General features: G+C 38.8%; 1 protein-coding gene across 5 annotated transcripts in view; it reads right to left on the reverse strand.

Annotated features, from left to right (window-relative positions):
• cd247 (CD247 molecule) overlaps positions 1 to 20,199 on the reverse strand; it is a 147,243-nt gene that overhangs the window by 34,469 nt on the left and 92,575 nt on the right. Inside the window, exon 1 of one of the 5 annotated variants that reach the window (XM_043701015.2) lies at positions 12,907 to 13,036. The exons of 3 other annotated variants lie outside the window; for them this stretch is intronic. In XM_043701015.2, coding sequence (XP_043556950.2) covers positions 12,907 to 13,033 — 127 coding nt within the window. In that variant the 5' untranslated portion in view covers positions 13,034 to 13,036. Of the gene's footprint in view, positions 1 to 12,369; positions 12,561 to 12,906; positions 13,037 to 20,199 lie in introns of those variants that run through there. One more of the 5 variants, XM_087992728.1, reaches the window with a different exon arrangement.

The following is a 20,199-nucleotide window of genomic DNA, read 5'->3' on the forward strand; positions in this document are numbered from 1 at the left end:
AGTGTCTTTGTTCAGCAACCCTCCCCAGGGCCTTACCATTAAGTGTATAAATCCTGCCCTGCTTTGCCTTTCCAAAATGCAAAGTCTCACATTTATTTAAACTAAAGTCTGTCTGACACTCCTTGGCCAATTGGCCCATTTGATCAAGGTTCCATTGTACTCTTTAATGTATTTTGAAGCTCCACACTGTCCTCCTAACAGTTTACAATTCTCCCAGGTTTAGTGTCATCTACAAACTTTGAAATTGTCCCCTGCAAACAAATGTCCTGATTATTACTATATATCAGGAAAAACAAGAGTCCCAATATTGACCCCTGGAGAATTCCACTCCAATCTTCCTCCAGCCTAGACAAACTCCATTGACAAATTCTTTCTGTGTCCTATCCTTCAGTTAAATTTGTATGCAGGTTACAATTGTCCCTTTTATTCCATGACCTAGCTCTATTGTCATAAGTCTGTTGTGTGTCAAATGCCTTCTAAAAATTCATGTTTAAAATGTCAACAAAGATACCCTCGATGTTTTCTGTTACTTCTTCAAAAAGCTGCAGACTCTTCCAAATCAACTCATCTTTTTCCATTGATGGAAATGTTTTTCCATGATATTTCCATTGTTTCTACTCCAGGAAGATAATGGTAAGTCTAGTTATCAATGGAATTGGCTCCAGTTTATTACAGCGTGAGAGAACTTGCTTGATATATTCTATGGCATTATTTGTATCTATTTATCTCAATTTTCATTTGTCCACTTGGATAGCAGCCCAAAATTCAGCATGTATACACACTCCCTTCTTTCTTAAGCAGCCATCCTGTCAATTTACATTCCCCAAAAATTCATGTTTGCATGATTTTTCCATTATCATTGTATTAGATTAGATTACATTACAGTGTGGAAACAGGCCCTTCGTCCCAACAAGTCCACACCGACCCGCCGAAGCGAAACCCACCCATACCCCTACATTTACCCCTTACCTAACACTACGGGCAATTTAGTATGGCCAATTCACCTGACCCTGCACATCTTTGGACTGTGGGAGGAAACCGGAGCACCCAGAGGAAACCCACGCAGACATGGGGAGAACGTGCAAACTCCACACAGTCAGTCGCCTGAGGCGGTAATTGAACCTGGGTCTCTGGCGCTGTGAGGCAGCAGTGCTAACCACTGTGCCACCGTGCCGCCCACAGTGTAGTAGTTGTCCTTCTCCTAAAATAATTTCCCAAACTATCTATTCATAAACATTTTCCTTCTCATTTATAGCTCTCAATGACAGAGTGAGGGGTTAATCTTCCAATAAATTGAATAATTCTAGGAAACATTGTAATTCTGAAGTAAAATGGAGCAGTATAAATATTAGGAATTCATTGAACATAATTAAGGCAATCACCTCAGCAAAATACTGAGAGAACATTATGCTACCAGAGAGGGTCTTCCAGATGAGACGTTAAACTGAGATCATGATTTTCACCTCAGATGATTGTAAAGCATCCCAAATGTCTGTTGAGGAAGGAAGATTTTCTTGCTTTAGCTAACATTTATATTTCAAGTAATATCTAAAATGGGTTATCTTGGGTTTATTGTGCTACTTATCATTATGTTTAAACATGTTACAGTGTTTTGCATAGTACAATTGGAAATACACATTTAACTTCTAATGATTTCAGAAAACCAACACTATAGGATGAAGGGGCTTAGGAAGATGTGAAATTCTGCAGTTTTGGGGTACTATCAATAATTGGGGTAGAGTGTGACAATCTCTGAAGAGTCTTGATTCACAAACAGTGAGGTTGCAAAGAAGAGAAAGAATGGGTAAAACATTGTTTCCCAAAGTGGGGGGTTGGAACCCCAAATGGGGTGATAATCTGAAATGTTGGGGTCCTAAGCACTTGGACAGAATAGCTGATGTAGAGTTCTAAGACAGCTGTCATAACCCAGTCACTGGCCCTGCACCCCCAACCCATTCTCTAGGTTCTCACTGAAGGATCACAAAGTTTCAAACATTAAAATGGGGGCACATGGGGTTGGGGGCTTGGGAAAAACCAATGTAAGAAATAGGGGATGGCATTTGTATTCAAGGAAAGTAAAATCTAGTGGCTTGGTGCAAGGTCTGCTGGGAATCAGTGCCAGTATTCGACTTCACAGTGCTACACATTGGTGTACATGAATCCACCCATCTGAAGTTCACATATATTCGAGCTGTATTCCTTTGTTCATTGTTTGAGGGTGGAATGTATTGAGGTGCATTAATTCCTTGCTCAATGGTGCAAAGCTAGATCTTGCAGCTGAACAGGATCTGATTGTTGGACCAGAGGCCAGTACTTGGAGCATCATTTTACTTTAGGGTTTTGTTCTCTTGGAATAGAAACTTGGGAAGCTCTTCACATAATCCTTAACTTTTCTGGAGTTGGGGAATATTCTGCAGCTCACTTGGATAACTTCAATTGTGACTATTAACTCTTGGGAGGCAGAATTCTTGGTTTGAGGAGATGAGTGTTTGTTTCAGGAGATGAGTCCCATAGGAAGCACTGGTTTGAAGAGGGAAAATCCTGAGAGGGAAAATCAAAATTGTTGTCATCCAATTTAAATGTATGGGATTTGGATGACCTTCTTTAAAGTATCCAAAATGAAAAGTGACATTAATGGCCCAAATAAATCTTCCATTCCGATTCTTACATGCATATAATTCAAAGGAGGACCACCGAATTTATTTTGTTAAAATCGCCTTCGATCTCGAATTCTGCTCAAGAATCTTTTAAAATGATAATTCCTTCAGGTTTTGAATAATTTATACCCTGTCAATTTAGTTGCTTTTGAAGAACATAAGGAAAATGTTTTCGAGATTGAATTATCAGGTACTTAAATAATTTTGCACCAAAATATCTGTCTGCCAAATTGGGTAAAAAAGATTTTGTTCAGATATTACACTTCTTGAAATTGGTAGTAGTGGAATGTATCTGCCCTATTCAATCTACCTTCTGTTTTTACAAAATACAGGGCAAAATCAATGAGTCAATGATCCCTATGCTGAGTTTTGCTTGAAGGTGATATGGTTCAGGAATACAGGGCTACACTGTTATAATTCTATTCCAAAGGTATTTGAGTCTTCAGTTGCATAGAGAGATTAGAAAAACTACTTCAAAGATAGGGTGTTTATAATTAACCCATTACTAACTGAAATACAATTTCTTAAGAAAGGAACCAGTTAACCATCAAGGATGATTGAATGAGCTGGGGAGTTTCTGTTCTAGGAGGGAGTAGGCCAAAAAGTGACATGATAATAACCATTGGGGTGTCACATAGGAATTTCACTCTGCTATTCTTTTGCAGGAAGAATTTACCCTAATGTGTGGATTTTACCACTCCATTTTTGAGAATGGTCAATGTGTGTTATTGGTTTTACAAAGTGTGTTACTTTAAGAGTTGAATATGCTAATGAGCCAGGGATCAGGTTGAAACTACCTGCTATATGCAGTCCAGCAGAAGAATGCTAGGTGGATGCGTAAGTTATCAGTCGTGGCAAGACTAGATTACCAACAGCATGGAAACAGGCCCTTCAGTCCAACAAGTCCACACTGACCCTCCGAAGAGTAACCACCCAGATTAATTTCCCTACACTTACCCCTGGCAAGTGTGCCTAACACTTTAGGCAGTTTAGCATGGCCAATTCATCTGGCCTGCACATCTTTTGGAATGTGGGAGGAAACCAGAGCACCCGAAGTAAACCCACACAGACACAGGGCGACCGTGCAAACTCCACACAGACAATCGCCCGAGGTGGGAATCAAACCCGGGTCCCTGGCGCTGTGAGGCAACAGTGCTAACTACTGAGCCACTGTGCTGCCCTGAGTTGTAGTCTAAACTGTTACATAAACCTGTGTCAGGTTTTCAATTGAATCCGCACAGCATAATCTGCATTACTTACCAAAAGCAGCAGAAATATGACAATCAGTTGAAATTGGGTGTCTAACAGACCATGGAAGTGAAGTTCTAAATAGATTGGTGGATTCTATTTGTAATAATGTCCCAGTTCAAGAACTGATGAAGTAAAAAGATATTTAATGTTCACACTTCATTACATCCAAACATACAGAAGTAGGTCATTCACTGCTCTCTTTGCTATTTAATAAAGTCATGGCTGCTATTTACCTCAAATCCCCATTCCTATCTAAACCTGATAACCCATCACTCTCGGTTTTCCCAAGAATTTATCCATCTCTGCGAAAAAAATTGAAAGATTCTGCTCCCATTGTATTTTGAGTTCCAAAGAGTAGTGTCTGATTCAAATAAATGACTCCTCATTTTAAAACAGTAAGCCCTAATTCGAGTCTCTGTTAAAGAGGAAACATCCTCTCCAAACCCACCCCATCACAATACCTCAGGATCTTACATGATTCAGTAGTGTCACTGCTTCTGTTTAATGCTCCAATGGATACAAGCTCATCCTATCCATTCCATGTCCTGGTCTGGTAAAATTTTGACTGATAGACACAGAAGGAGGCCATTCGGCCCATTATATCTACATCAGGCAACGATCTGACTACACTAATGTCATTTTCCAGTTCTTCGCTCATAACCCTGGAGACTATGACAAGTGAACACATAAATACTGCTTAAATGTTATCAGAGATCATAATTCAACATCTCTTTCAAAAAGTGAATTTCACTCCCTCAGTGAAAAAAATATTCTCCTCTTAGCCTTATACAGTACTTGCTATGCCATATTGGTTATTTACCTCTCCATTAATTGAAAAAATGCATCACTGATCACCCTGTCTATAACCCTCAGTCTGATACACCTCTAAGAGGCCCCCTTAGTTGCTGTCTGAATATCTTGATCATCCTCCCTATATTTAAGTCCAGGCCATTAAAGTACACCACAAACAGCTAGGGTCTAGCACTGAGCTCTGCAGAACCCCACTATTAACAGACTTCCAGTCACAGAAACATTTCTTTCTCATTACTGTCTGCTTCCTGCCTCTCAACCAATTTAGCATCCAACATGACAGTTTGTCTTGGATCCTTGGGCTCTTATTTCTTGACTGGTCTGCCATGAGAAACTTTATCAAAAGCTTTGCTAAGGCCCATGAGGATCACATAAAATGCATTATCCTTGTCAATGCTCCCACTTACCACCTCAAAAAATTCGAACAAATTTTCCAAACACAATTTCCTCATAACAATCCATGCTGACTATCCTTGGTTAATCCTCATCTTTTCAACTGCAGATATAATCTGTCAGAATTAGTTCTAATTACTTCCCCACCACAGATTGACTGTCTTGTAAGCTCCTGGTCTATCCCCTCCTTGATTTTATTAATGGGCCAACATTAGCAGTCCACCACTCCTCTAGCACCTCACCTGTTACTAGGGATGATTTGAAAACTACTGCAAGGGTCCCTGACATCTCTTGCCTCAACAGTCTAGGATATATCTCACCTGAGGATTTCGTCACTTTAAAGGCTGCTAAACCTGTTAGTATTTTCTCTCTATCTTAGTGTCTTTTTTAATTTATTATTTTCTAATATCTCAGTCCTCCAGGCTGATGTCAATACCTATATTGTCCTTTTCCATTGTTTCAACTAATTCAAATGCAGTTAAACTAGGTGACCAATACTGCACATTAGACTTCAGATATGGTCTCACCTGTATACCTGAATAATCACCTACTTTTCTATTCAATTCAGTTTGCAATGTTTGAGAACATTCTAATGGCTTTCCCAATTCCTTGCCCTGTTAGTATACTAGCTTTTGCAACTCATACATAAGCACACTAGATGCCTCTGCATGTCAGAGCTTTACAATCTTTCACCATCTAGGTAACATATTTTATTACTCCTCTCAAAATGGATGGTTTCACATTTTCCCACGTTATCCTTTTCTTTAGTAAACTGTTCATGGAATGTGAGCATTGTTGCCTTGGCTTTCATTTATTCCTATCCTTAATTGCCCCAAGGGTAATTAAGAATCAACAATATTGCTGTGTTTGTAGCCAAACCATTCCCAAATCGCAGTTTCCTGGATTTAGGTTATCCCTGGCTATTGTGCCAATGTTATCATTAATTAACAGAGTCAGTCTTCCACTTTTTCCTAGCTTCATGTCCTTTCTAAAAATTCTATAACCTTCAATCTTCAGACCTCAATCTAAGTCATTTTGCAGCCTTACTGTTGCAAATGTTGACCAAGAGACTTAGGAAATGACAAATACAATTATTCAAAGCTTCACTGTTAGTCCTCCCTGAAGCTTGTTGTAATGGAAGATTGATAGGACTATGATGTGATTGTACATGACTCAACCTTAAAACATTTGCATGATCCCAGCTACTGTCTAAATGGAGACATCTCACCATTTAAAAAGATTAACATCCAGAAAGAAGATTGCCTCTGAAAATATCTTCCTCCAAAATAGTATATACAGAATTGTAAAATAATGAGAACTGCCAATTATATTGAGAAATTTAGTGGCTTTGAAAAAAAATCCATCCGAGAAATGACATTGCAGATAACGCTGATGTAACGCAAGTCAAACGAGAGCTAGATTGAATATAAGAATATCAGAAACTGTAGTAATCCTAGTGGCCTCTCAACACTATCCATCATTCAATACGATCATGTTGATTGTTTCTCTTAGCTGCATTTTCCAGCCTGTTCCTCATATCGCTCAATTTATTGAGAGATCAAAAGTCTCTATCTTCTTTAACTACTTTTCATTTAGTCTTTCATAGACATGGGTATCACTAATAATGCCAGCGTTTAATGCTTTTGAACTAAATAACTCACTAAACCCAAGATTGTACCCCCAGGTTCTAGATTTCCCAGCAAGGGTTCCAATGACATCACTTCTTGTTCTTCTAAACTCCACAGAATATGGAGCCAATTTACTCAGACTCCAACAGCTTTTCCCTTTGTCACCTTGCTGTTCATTCACCTCACGTCCTCTCTCTCACTCTTTGTGGCCTGCTCACAGCTTGCATTCTCACTTCACTTTGTATCATCAACAAACTTGGGTATATCACCTTGGCCTCTTTGCCTAAGTTATAAAAATGGAATGTGAATAACTGAGTCCCCAGCATTGATCCGCTTGTTACAGCCTGCCAACTTGAAGGCCTCATTTATCCCTTTCTTCTGTTTTTGACTATTAACCAATCCTCTCTGTAAAGCTAATTTATCGCCCAAACTCCAGCAGCCTTGTCTTGCATATTGCCTTTCTGTGTGACATCTTATCAAGTGACTTTTTAGCTATCCAAATGTATTATATCTACTAATACCATCCTCAAAAAACACTATATGGTGCAATTATTCTAGCAAGGAGCAAGGGATAAATCATGAAACTATGGGCCAGTCAGTCTAACTTTGGTGGTGGGGAAACAATGGAAACAATTCAAGGGACAAAATTAATCTGCACATGGAGACACAAGGATTAATCAAGAACAGTCAGCAGGGTTTTGTTAAGGGGAGGTTTTGTCTGATCAACTTGATTTGAGTTCTTCGAAGAGGTAACAAATAAAATAAATGGCATACAGATGAGGTTAATACTTTCGATGTAATCTAATTGGACTTCAGCAAAACTTTAGATAAAATCTGAATGGGAGTCTGATAGTGAAGGTAGGAGCCAATGAGATCCAAGGAAATGTGGCATATTGAATCCAGAATTGGTGGAGTGGCAGGAAGCAGAGGGTGATAGTCACTTTATAAAACCATGTTGGTTTTGTCTGATATTTTTAAGTGTATTAGTAAGACTTCCTTAACAACAAGATTCCAGCATTTTCTCAATAATAGATATCAGGCTAAGTGGCCTGCAGTTCTCAGGTTTCTCTGTCTATCCTTTCTTGAACAACATAGCTCCATTTGCCATTTTAGAATTCAGCAGTTACCATGTCTGGAAAGTACCATGACCAGATGAGAAGGGGTTAATTGGCTCCCTTTTGTTCAATTTCTTCCATTGGGCACGACAAAGGCTGTTTTTTAGAAGACAATATATCTCTCTCCAACTAAAATGTCATTAACTGGGTTCTGAAGAAAGGTCACTGGACCCAAAACGTTAACTGTGCTTTCTCTCCACAGATGCGGCCTGACCTGCAGAACTTTCCCACCACAGTTCTTTGGTTTTCTTTGTGAATTATTTATTTTCTGGAAACCATTAGAAGCCAATGAACAACAATTTCTTCAGTCACAAGACAGAACAAATTTAGCTGTTAAACTCAAGGAAAATAATAAAACATCAAGTATATGGCGTTTAAATTCACACACACACACATACACACACACACACATACACACACACACACACACATAAAAATAAAATATAGTTTAGTTTCCTTTGGTTGGTCTTAACTGTAACTTTTTAACCCAAGTTTGATGTTGAGTAGTTGCTTTGTTGGCTGCATTCAGACTTAACTAATGTACAATTATTGAAAATTCACAGTTCCTTGGTTTTTCTTGAGCTGTTTCTGTGGTAAATTTCTTCATTATCTGCCAGAATGCTTTTGGATCCTCCCCTGAAATATTGGTTTCAGTATGTATTACCGGGAAATTCTTTGAGTAGCTCTTTGTGTGACAGTCAGCCCAGTCATAGTCCGAGTGGACCATAGGGTTGATCTCTGATTCAAGAGAGATTGGTTTAACCTGAGAGTCACCACATATCAGGAGAGGGATGAGGTTACAAAGGCGAGTCCTTCCCACATTTGCTGAGGTTACCATGAAGATTCTAACTGCTTTAGAAAGGACTTATCTCCAAAAATCTTCTGCTATATCCTGCTCTACTCCACGGCCATTTTTCAAGGGCATGGGCAAACTGAAGACTTACTACCTTCTCAAATTCCTTAGCCTATACTTTTCCACTTTAAACTGAAGACTTACCACCTTCTCATATCCCTTACACTCCATTGTACTCCTCCAATTCAACTCCAGTATCAAGTTTAAAATGCTTTTGAATTTCTTCCAACTGTGTAGCCGTTTCGCTCACTTTGACAATCCATCATTCCCTTCCCGTTCAGCCAGACACACTGTCTATAATGGCCCAACCTCCCCTCTCTCCCTAACCTTAATCCCTTAGTTCTGCTCCCATTCAGTTGGAGACACTTCAATTCCTCATCCTGGTCCCATGTTAATTGCAATGTTACTGGTGTCCCTTTACTTGGGCATGAATGTGGATTATGTGAAACCTGCAGTCATCAACCACTTTCTTAATCATGCATCTTGTCAATTCCCATCCCATTGCTAATATTTCCTCCAAGTCTAATTTAGTTTCCAGCCTAATCTTTTAATTATTTGACCTGAATTTAACTTTTTTTTAGACAAAATCAGTTTTTAAAGAGTTGTTAACGATAGATAACGGTAGATACTTTTCAGTTCTACCTTCCTTCAATCCACATTTTAACAGAATCAGAAAGTCACCTTATCAACATTCTAGTTCCAATATCTATAACCACCTATTCCATCTGAATTTCACTCAGTTTTATCACAAAATGCTTTGAAACTGTGTGAACTTCATCTTCCTTGTGGCATACTGCATTGCTCGCTGTTTGCAGTATGTTTTCAGTGTGGTCTAAAAGAACTTTCAAAAGCATCTCATTGCGGCAAGTTTATATGAGCGGAACTACCTCTAAGCTTGTGGATTTCCTGTGCAGTAATGGTGCTCTGCATCTTATCATAGTTTCATCTACCACCTAAGTGCAGAGCTGGTTGAAAGACTGAGGCACCCACCTAGTTTGCAAAGCAACCATTCCACGCATCTGCTTTTACAGCAGTGCATACATCTTGACCCTCAACAATGGCGTTGTGGTGACCAAGTTTAAAAATGGACATAATTCATATTCGGTTACAAATCTGACTCTCACTTAGAGTCATGGTGCACATAATTGAAAACTGCAGCAAACACAATCATAAAAAGGCTACTATTTTACTGTTTTCTTAACAGTATTACAGTGGTTGAGAATAAGTTGAAGCCAAATAAAATGTCTTTATATCAAACAAACAACTATTGATATTACAGGAGTATATATTAATTTGACTTGTATTTTTAAATTTGTAATCTGTTGCTCAGTTATTTTCTACAGAGGAAATAGAATATTTATTTACACAACTATAGTTGAGACACTATGGAAAACTGACAAGAAAAAACCCCAAAAACAGCATCCTCAATGCCCAATCAAATTAAAACACTCAATATTAAAATAACCAGCAAGTAAAGAACAAGATATTGTTCTTTTTTTTTCACTTAAACGTACATTTGTAGTTTTTCAAAACAAATTTGAACCTAGGCATTCAGCTGATAGAAAATAAATAATTTGGTGGATGGATTGTGTTGCTGTGTCAACAATTTTACTTCATCACTATTGATAACATTTCAATTAGCCCACAAAAAAATGGGACTATCATATGGTATCAAGAGTTTCTGTACCATCTTATGTTAGGTTCTTGTCAGGAAAACAGTGAAAAGAAGATACAAAACCGATCCATCTTCACAAATTCAACTGCAGTCATCCCAAATGGGACGCTGTCCTTTGGTTTCCCACGGAAACCTTTTTAAACAGAAGATCTGGAATCTGGAGCCTGGACTAATGACACTGCCAGAAGTGTAGTAGAATAGAAATTCTGTTCATCACCATGGCTCTGCAGTGCCCCAGCTCCAAAGCCAAGAATAGAGTCTTTTAGGGTCATTCATCACTATGATGCAGCTGGATGAGGTGGCTGTAGTTCCCTGTTGCCCCAAGAGGAAGAATCACAGAATCCGGGTGGACAGAATCAAAATATTTTGGTATTTATTCTCTGGATTCTCAGGGCCTTTCGATAACCCAGTCATCAGTTACCATTGAGCTTTGCGATCTTTGCGCCTTCACTAAGCCCAGAGTGGGAGAGCTGCAACTCTTCTTGACTTGGTGTTGAGTGGGGCAGACAGAACATGTTCTCTCTTGTCAGAACTGTCCATCCAGTGGATTGAGAGAAAAGTCAGTGCAACTAAATTACAATCCCTCACCAGAAATTCAACCAAATTCTGCCTTTACCCAACCACAGGCAAAATTCTGAGCACTGGATATTTGTCTATTTTAGATTTCTATCATGCACTTCTCCACCACTGCCCAGGTCTGCTCACATTTTTAAAGAAAGAATTGGCATGAGAATTCTGAATTTGTCATCAAGCTAAAAGTAACTGGTGGTTTAAATAAGTACGTTGCTGAAAGTGTGTTGCTGGAAAAGCGCAGCAGGTCAGGCAGCATCCAGGGAACAGGAGAATCGACGTTTCGGGCATAAGCCCTTCTTCAGGAATGAAGAAGGGCTTATGCCCGAAACGTCGATTTTCCTGTTCCCTGGATGCTGCCTGACCTGCTGCGCTTTTCCAGCAACACATTTTCAGCTCTGATCTCCAGCATCTGCAGACCTCACTTTCTCCCCTAAATAAGTACGTTGCCAGTCCAAGTTTAAACATTGCATTCACTAAAGAAAATTCTATTTTTTATCTGGATTTCTTGATATAGAAATAATGACCTGTATGTATGTAGTGCTTTCATGAGCGACCAAGGGTGTCCTAAAGCACGCAGTCACTATTGGAATGTAAGAAACACAATAGTCAAGTTGAGCACATGAAGGTGATATTTGTGATATTGATTGTGAGTTAATATTTGCTAGGACACCCAGGATACACTTCCTGTTCCCTTTCAAAACAGTGTCATAATATCCTTTGCATCCACCCAAGAGGCAAACAAAATTTCAGTTTAACATTTCAGCCAAAACATGGCACCTTTAATAAAGTGAAACTTCCTCAGTATTGAAGCAGAGTAACAGCCTTGACTTTCGTGGTCTTGGGTGGAGGTGGACTTGAATCCACAACATTCTGACATTCTGCAAAAGTGCTACCAACTGAGTCTCAGCTGATATTTTCAAGTGACTTCTGGCTACTTCATTTCACATCATTTAAAAACCTGATGTTGTCCATCCCATGCTCAGCATCTTTGTGAATGGAGATAGTGGAATTGACTAGAATTTACTTCTTTCTGATATGGTCTCCTTTCCATTTCCTCGGTGATTTTGTCAACGGTTTATAAAAATCGCTGACATCTTAAATTCATCAATTTAAACAAATCCAGAACTGGGCTTTGAACCCCAGTCTTTGTTTTATAGAGCAAGGAGCTCCTAATGGGCTAATTTGAAATTTTGTCAATTTTCTGAAAAAGAAGAAATTACATTCACGTATTTCCTGTAGCTGAATTCTTTCTAAAGATGTATCATTTCTGATAAAAGGCTAACTTGATAAATTATAACACAAAAGATATTCAACAATACCTAAACTACCCTACATCTGGGATATAATTTAGTAATGTCACCATGTCCTAAAACAAATACTTGTTGATTAAGAATTTTTTTTAAAAATTACTTACCTGAGAAGACTGAACAATATCTTTTACAAGATTTTTCTATATAACAACTGCTGGCTTTAATTTGGCTGCACAATCCTTCAATCTTAAACTTAGAAATACCGCAACTATTCACAATCCATTGCTCAAAGTAGTTGTGACAGAGCACATGGAGCCTGCATCTTATTCATGAGCATTTTTGAAATCAATAGACAACAAGTGAATATTTTTGTTAAGCTGAGTGGAAACTAAAAACCTAAACCATTTTCAGTCAACACCCACTGTGCTGTTTCCTGTTAGTCAAGTATCGTAAATTCCTGTTAAATTACATTGTTTCGTCTACAATATGTATTTTAATTTGTTTGCACACAAAAATATACTTCTTTCATATTTTAAAGTATAGTAATAAGCATTGGGAATATAGGTTTCCAAGAAACATTACAATTGCACGTTTTAATTTTCGATTTCGAAACCATTTTACAGCACCCAAATAACTGCCATTTTAAACATTTTGCACAGCATTCAACAGAATAATGTATAATATTTTCCTGTCAAACATACCTGTTAATACTTCAGCACAAATTCTTCGTAAATAAATGTTTAAAAGGATAAAGCCATTTACAAAAACCACGGCTGGTACTGCATCTGTGTTAATGGCACCAGGATATGTTGGGGTGCAGGTGTGCATTGAGGCGTCCGTACGACCCGGAAGTTCTGCTTGCCCTTATTTTCTATGTGAAGACGTCCATTTGCTTACGTTTTTGGTTCATGGAAATTTTGAAATATGAATCAGCGTTCCACTGTACAAGGCCAAATATTCTTTACCACTTACATTTTATTCAAAGCCAAATAGTAATGGAAATCAATTCACAGATACTTACAGCATAGATTAAGGCCATTCGTTCCATCCTGTCTGTACCAGTCAAAGATCAGACTATACTAATCCCATTGTCCAGTTTCTGGCCTATGTCCCCAGAGCCTATGGCAATGCAAGTGACTATCCAAATATAGTTTAAATGTTATGACAGTTTCTGACTCAATTACCCTTTCAGACAGTGAATTCTAGATTCCCATCACGCTCTGGTTGAAATATTTCTCCTCAACTCTCCTTCTCACCTTCTACCTTTTACCTTAAATACTTTCCCACTAATTTTATGCTTGTGCGTAATGAAAAAGTCATCAACTCTACTTCTGCCATTCATAATCTCATACACCTCTATCGGGTCTCCTCTAGACCTTCGTTGCTCTGGGGAAAACAACCCCAGCCTATCCAATCTTTCCTCTTAGCTCAGACTCTCCAGCCCCAGCAGCAATGTGTAAATCTCCTCCACATTCTCTAGTGCACTCACATAGAGTCATACAGCACAGAAACAGACCCTTCGGTCCAATCAGTCCATGCCGAACATAATCCCAAACTAAACTAATCCCATCTGCCTGCTCCTGGCCCACATCGCTCCAAACCTTTCCTATTCATGTATCTATTGAAATGTCTTTTAAACATTGTAATTGTACCCGCATCCACCACTTTCTCAGGAAGTTCATTCCACACATGAACCACCCTCTGTGTGAAACATTTGCCTCTTATATCTTTTTAAAATCTCTCTCCTCTCACTTTAAAATCTTTCCTATAATGTGATAACCAGAAAGCATATACACTCCAGTTATGGGCGAACCAGTGTTTTATACAACTCCTGCATAACTTCCCTGCCTCAGCTAATAAAGCTAGTATCCCGTAAGCCTTCTTAACTGACATGTCCTACGATCTACAGGGATCTAGATTCAATTGAGCGTACTCAGTAAACTTAAAAATGCAATCTGCCATTAAAATCCTTTATGAAAAATCAAATGTGGTGAAATCTAGTCAACATTAACACCCTTGCCATTCTGTTCACTTCTAATCATCGCTTTTTAAAAATTTCACATCGACATGATAGTTGCTGACATCTTCAGCCAAATGTAGTATGGAGAGATGAAAGAAGAGGGAAATAAATTATTGTTGGTATCGTCATAAATGCTGAAGTAATTGACTGAAAAAAAATCGATATAATATTCTTAATAATCATAAGTCATAAATTACATATTAAGAACGGGCCCTGGCAGTGACGCATTCTTTAACTAATTAAAAGCTCAAATTTACCGTGTATAACTGGTAAACATTAAATACTTAAACAGTATACTTAAAAAATACTCAAAAAGAAGTGCAAGGAGGATGAAGGAATCTTAAAACCTACACAAAGGAACTTTCTCAATCAGTTATTTTCCAGTCCAATGAGAAAGGGGACCAACTGAAATCTAGCTTTCGAAAGTGAAGTCAGACAACTGCAAGCTATTTGAGCCAGACTGAAACATGGTAACAATGATCAACATATCATCAGCTTTAATGTGCTTACAGAAAGGGACAAGAAAATCCAAACCAAAATATCGAACCAGTCAAAGCCCATTCCAATAACTTCAGATAAATCTAGTACAACCTGAATCAAAAAGAAGTTCAGCTGTAAATGAGAATGACAGCAGGAGATAGTTTGGGTACCAGCCAGGGGCATTCACTTCAGGAAGAAGATGGGTCATCCAAAGTTTGAACTTTCTTCTTGACAGAGAAAGAGAACCACAACCATAAAAGGTGGCTTATGCCAAAAGTCAGGCAGAGAGTATAATCAAATCCAGGCAGAATACATAGCCTTTTTTTTACAGAATGCATGGGGTGAGGACATTACTGGCTAGGCCAACATTTATTGTTCATCCCTAATTGCTCAGAGTTAACTACATTGCTGTGGGTCTGCAGTCACATCCTGGGCCAGACCAGGTACATTGGCAGTTTCCTTCCCTAAAGAACATTTGTGAGCCAGATGGGTTTTTTCCAACAATTGACAAGGGATTCATGGTCACCCTGAGACTCTTAATTCCAGTTCTTTATTGAATTCAAATGCTACCATCTGCCATGATGGCAGGGGAAGTGCAGGGGAACATTGAAAGGGGTAGAAGACATGCAAAGAGAGAATGACAAAAGAATACAATGTAACAAATTGTTCAGGAGCAGACTGTTGCTCAAACCTGCTCGTGCCAGGCAATAAATGGCCTTAACTCCACTTTCCTGCATATTCTCCACAGCCCTTAATGCCCTCATACGTCAAACCAACTCTCAATTCAATATGACCCAACCTCCACTGCTCTCAAAAAGAGAGCATTCTAAACACTAGCCACATTCCAAGAGAAGGAATTCTTCTTTACAACTCTCTCAACTTTACAAACCTCAGCTGGAGTATTGTGTACAATCCAATTCAGAATGGATATCAAGCTTTAGAGAGGGTACAAAAGCAGCTAACCAGGATAATACAAATGATGATGATGTTCCGTTTCTAAGAGAGACTGGAGCAAGTGGGATTTGCAGTACTTGGAGCAGAGGAGATTAAGTGGAAATCTAATGTAGCTATTATGAATGATTTTAAGATAAACAATTTCCTCTGGTAACCAACGGTCAGGGACTTCAAAAAGGGGCAACAGTTCGGGAGAAATGTAAGAAGGACTATTTTTCATGAGAAAAGCTGTTAAGATCTGGATCACACTGCCTGGAAGGGTGATGGAATCAGTTTTTGTGGAATCATTCAAATGAGCATGTAATTGAAGATGATTCATTAGCAGTGTTACAGGGAAAATGGCTGAGTTTGGGACTAAGTTGAAAAACCCTTTCAAAGTGCTGATGTAGGCCTGATATACTGAATTGCCTCTTTCTTTGCTGAGGGATTGGATGGTTCAACAGCTACTTTTACATTCAGGCCTTTGACCTTGTAACTGAAGCCAGTTTGAAAATGATTCAGTGGTACAATATGCTCAATACACTACGGCAAAACGTTTTGTGAGCTACTTTGTTACAATACTTGCCAAATTATTTTATCAGGAACACTGGCTTTAGACGACTAAAAATATTTGAATTAAATGTGATTTTGAATGTTTTGTTTTGATCGGTTGATGAAGGTTTGATGCTGTACAATTAAATAAAAACCTCTACTTTAGCACTGTGATCCAGATCTTAACAGCTTTTCTCATGAAAAATATTCCTTCTTACATTTCTCCCAAACTGTTGCCCCTTTTTGAATCAACATTTCAATTTCCCATTTGAAGTCCCTGACCGTTGGTTACCAGAGGAAATTGCTTATCTTAAAATCATTCATAATAGCTACATCCAGAAAATGTCAAAGGCATTATGTGAATGCAGAAGCTTATTAATTAAATTGCTGTGTATTATTTTAACAAGTTGAGAGAAAGTAGGGCTGCAGATGCTGGAGATCAGAGCTGAAAATGTGTTGCTGGAAAAGCGCAGCAGGTCAGGCAGCATCCAAGGAACAGGAGAATCGACATTTCAGACATAAGCCCGAAGAAGGGCTTATGCCCGAAACGTCGATTCTCTTGTTCCTTGGATGCTGCCTGACCTGCTGCGCTTTTCCAGCAACACTTTTTCAGCTATTATTTTAACAAAGTTATTACAACTTCTTGAAAATAGATTAATGATGTTAAATCAAAACCCTGAGTACTGTTCTAACATTGGACTCTGCTGACAATACAAGAAATCTCACTGCCCAAATGTTTTTAAAGTATATGACAAAGATAAATGTCAATCTGTCAACTTGTCAATCTATTTAGAACTCATCAGAAGCAGAGACTTATAGAATTTTGACTTGGTAGTTAATTTGTATGTCAAGAAAATTAAAAATGACTTTTAATTTGTAAAGGGTTTAATGAGCAATATGTTCCATGTTTACACAGTTTTGCGTGTGGAGTAATGACTAAGTATTTTTAAACTTTTGATTGAATCATTATATTTCTGGTTACTTCAGCAGATGTCACATTTGGCAGAGCAGCTATGGAAACCTTGTTAAGATTTTCTAGAGTTTGTACAGCTTTGTCATATAATACACCATCGTAAGAGGTTCTAAAAATTAATAGCTGCATAATCACAAATAAACGGCTGAAACAGATGTCTCAAATCTGTAGTCAAGAACACACAATTGTATTTTGTGACCTAGCTGTAGGAAAGGTGCCCTCCTTGCTATTCCATAACACTATCCTAGTAAATCAACATTTCAATTTCCCATAGAGGGGCTCGAAACAAGCGCAAGTGATGTAGTGAACAGGCTACCAATGATGGTAATAGTCCTCTGTGGTTTAGTAATTAGACATGCCTTAATAGCAGATGGCATAGCTGTGCGCTCATCTCTCTGCAGAAAAAGTGTTTGTTGGCACCAGATAAGGGCAATGTGACTTTGCATACGATTGGTGGCATCTAGATGGCCAATCAGGCCTTACTGTGCCAATCACTGCAACATGTCTACTTCCAAGCAGTATCACTGAACACATGACCTTGTGGGTGGCACGGAGGCACAGTGGTTAGCACTGCTGCCTCACAGCGCCAGAGACCTGGGTTCAATTCCCACCTCAGGCGACTGACTGTGTGGAGTTTGCACATTCTCTCCGTGTCTGCATGGGTTTCCTCCAGGTGCTCTGGTTTCCTCCCACAGTCCAAAAATGTGCAGGTTAGGTGAACTGGCCGAGCTAAATTGCCCGTAGTGTTAAGTGTAGGGGTAAATGTAGGAGAATGGGGTCTGGGTGGGTTGTGCTTCGGTGGGTCAGTGTGGACTTGTTGGGCCGAAGGGCCTGTTTCCACACTGTAAGTAATCTAATCTAATGTGGGTATGATGCTTCTGAAGAAACTCATACTATTATAATTATAGAACTAGCTCAGTGACAATAAAGGAACAGCAATATGTCCAGGTCAGGATGGTACAGGCATGTGGTAGTGTCCATACAGATATCCTGCTTTTGTATTGTTTGGTGGTTGAGGTTGCTTGGTGAGTTGCCACAGTAGCTTCAGCAGATGGGTAAGTGTTGGAGTAGAGCATATTGGTGCTGAAAGGGTGTGGATAATATGGATCGCTGGATACCTGCACTAATGGACAAAATATCAGAAGCCGTGTTATCTAACTTTGTTAAAGATTTCCTAGTATTCCCATCTCATCTAAATTTTAAAAAATACCAAATCTGTACATATAAATTATATTAACTTCATGATATCAGTACAAAAGGGCTAAAAGAAGCACACTTGTACAGATTTACAGTGGGGGGGTCTATGCTTGTCCTACAGTACCTAAGTAAAATGTTATTGATGATTGTGTCAAAAACTGGACTATTATGTTAAATTGTTGTCTATATGTTTATTCCATAATGGGACGCTTAATCTTTTCTCCCGTGTTTCATATCTACAGTATGCATCTTATGTGGGGGTTCAAACAAAACAGTGAATGGAAACAATGTGATCTAAGTAGGTGACAGCTCATCGTTCAAGAGTCAATACAGAGATATTGTAAACATACACCATGTGGAAATTCAGACTCATCAGATAAGCCACTTCAGCTTTCTGATTAATAAAGTGATCTTGAGAAGACCATGTATTTATGAGGGCTGGACCGGGGAATCCCTGGAGGAATCTAGAAGCTAAACAGATGTTTCCTTTCATGTTAAATCAATTGACACATTTTTTTTTTGCGCTGAAACATATGGAAGGAAACCTGCCTTTACTTCTGCCAGTGTGAGCATCATCATCGTCCAGGTTAATGCTTTTCATGTGCTGTGATTAGAAATGGTTTGTGCATGTCAAGCATCATAAAATGCTCAACAAAAGTAAATAATTCAGAAGGTAATTTACAGAATTATGTGTGTTGCTCTACACTGCTGGTTTTTCTGCTGGTAACCGTTCTGGGGACAAGCAACGTAAAGAGGTTTCTGCTGCTGCTATCATTGCAGGTGTTACAGCATCAGAGGACCGAGATCCCAGCACCACATCTGACACTAGCAGTAACTCAATGCAGACTGCTTTTGGAGCAATAGTAGCTTTTGCCACAACAATGAAAGTAATGAAACTGTTTATAACCGCTTGCTTGTTGGGACTGTCTCTAGTCACTGGCATCAGCAGCTGACTGTGATATTAATTGACAACGGACAAGATGAACAAGTTCCATTTGTTATGCAATTTTAATATATTATCCTGAAATATCAACACATTGACCCTGAAATTCCTAAGAATGCCAGGACTGTGCTCACTAGTGCCCTCTGTTGCTGATACAGTCAAAGGGTGAGAGCCTTGTAGGACAGCACATAATTCATGTGGTATGTGGGTAAATTCAGTGTTGTTGTAAGAAGCCCTATTGGGATACAGTATTGCCCAAGTAGCCTTGATCCTCCTCCACCCTCCCATTTATCAGCACATTTTAGTAAAGTGCCTAATCAGCAAAAATTAAATCGTGCCTTACTTTGGGTTTAGGCTGGTTATACAGGTCTGTCAGCATCTGGAGAGAAACAAGAGTTAAGGTTTCAGATTGAAAAGCCATCAACCTGAAACATCTACATCTCTCTTCACAGATGCAACTAGATCTCATTTACATTCAGCATTTTCAGCTTTAACTTTGAGATCTCCAGCCTCACCATATTTTGTTTTGGAATAAAAACAAATTAACTACTCACTCAGTCATTGCAAGGCAGATGCTGCATTCACCTACATAGGAGTCATAGCAATTCTTCATATGGGAGATATTTCTGAGAGATATGATAAATCATAACATTAATGAATTTTTCTTTCTCTTTGCAAATTAAGTCCTGATTTACTATGCCAAATCACATAAACTATTTGAGTTTGAGATGGAGCCATTATTCCTTAATTCATTATTGGACTGTGGGAGTCACCAACATATATTATTGTTTCCTATTTCGGCTCAGCATTCCACTATTAGTGCACTTAATGTGTTTACACTCTATTTGCTAAACAAATGGGCCCAACAGAAACTCCAGGTGCATTTGAAGCAGGAG

The sequence above is a fragment of the Chiloscyllium plagiosum genome, unplaced genomic scaffold (genome assembly GCF_037043375.1).
Source record: "Chiloscyllium plagiosum isolate Xiang-an unplaced genomic scaffold, Cpla_swu_hap1 HiC_scaffold_12, whole genome shotgun sequence".
Taxonomy (NCBI): domain Eukaryota; kingdom Metazoa; phylum Chordata; class Chondrichthyes; order Orectolobiformes; family Hemiscylliidae; genus Chiloscyllium; species Chiloscyllium plagiosum.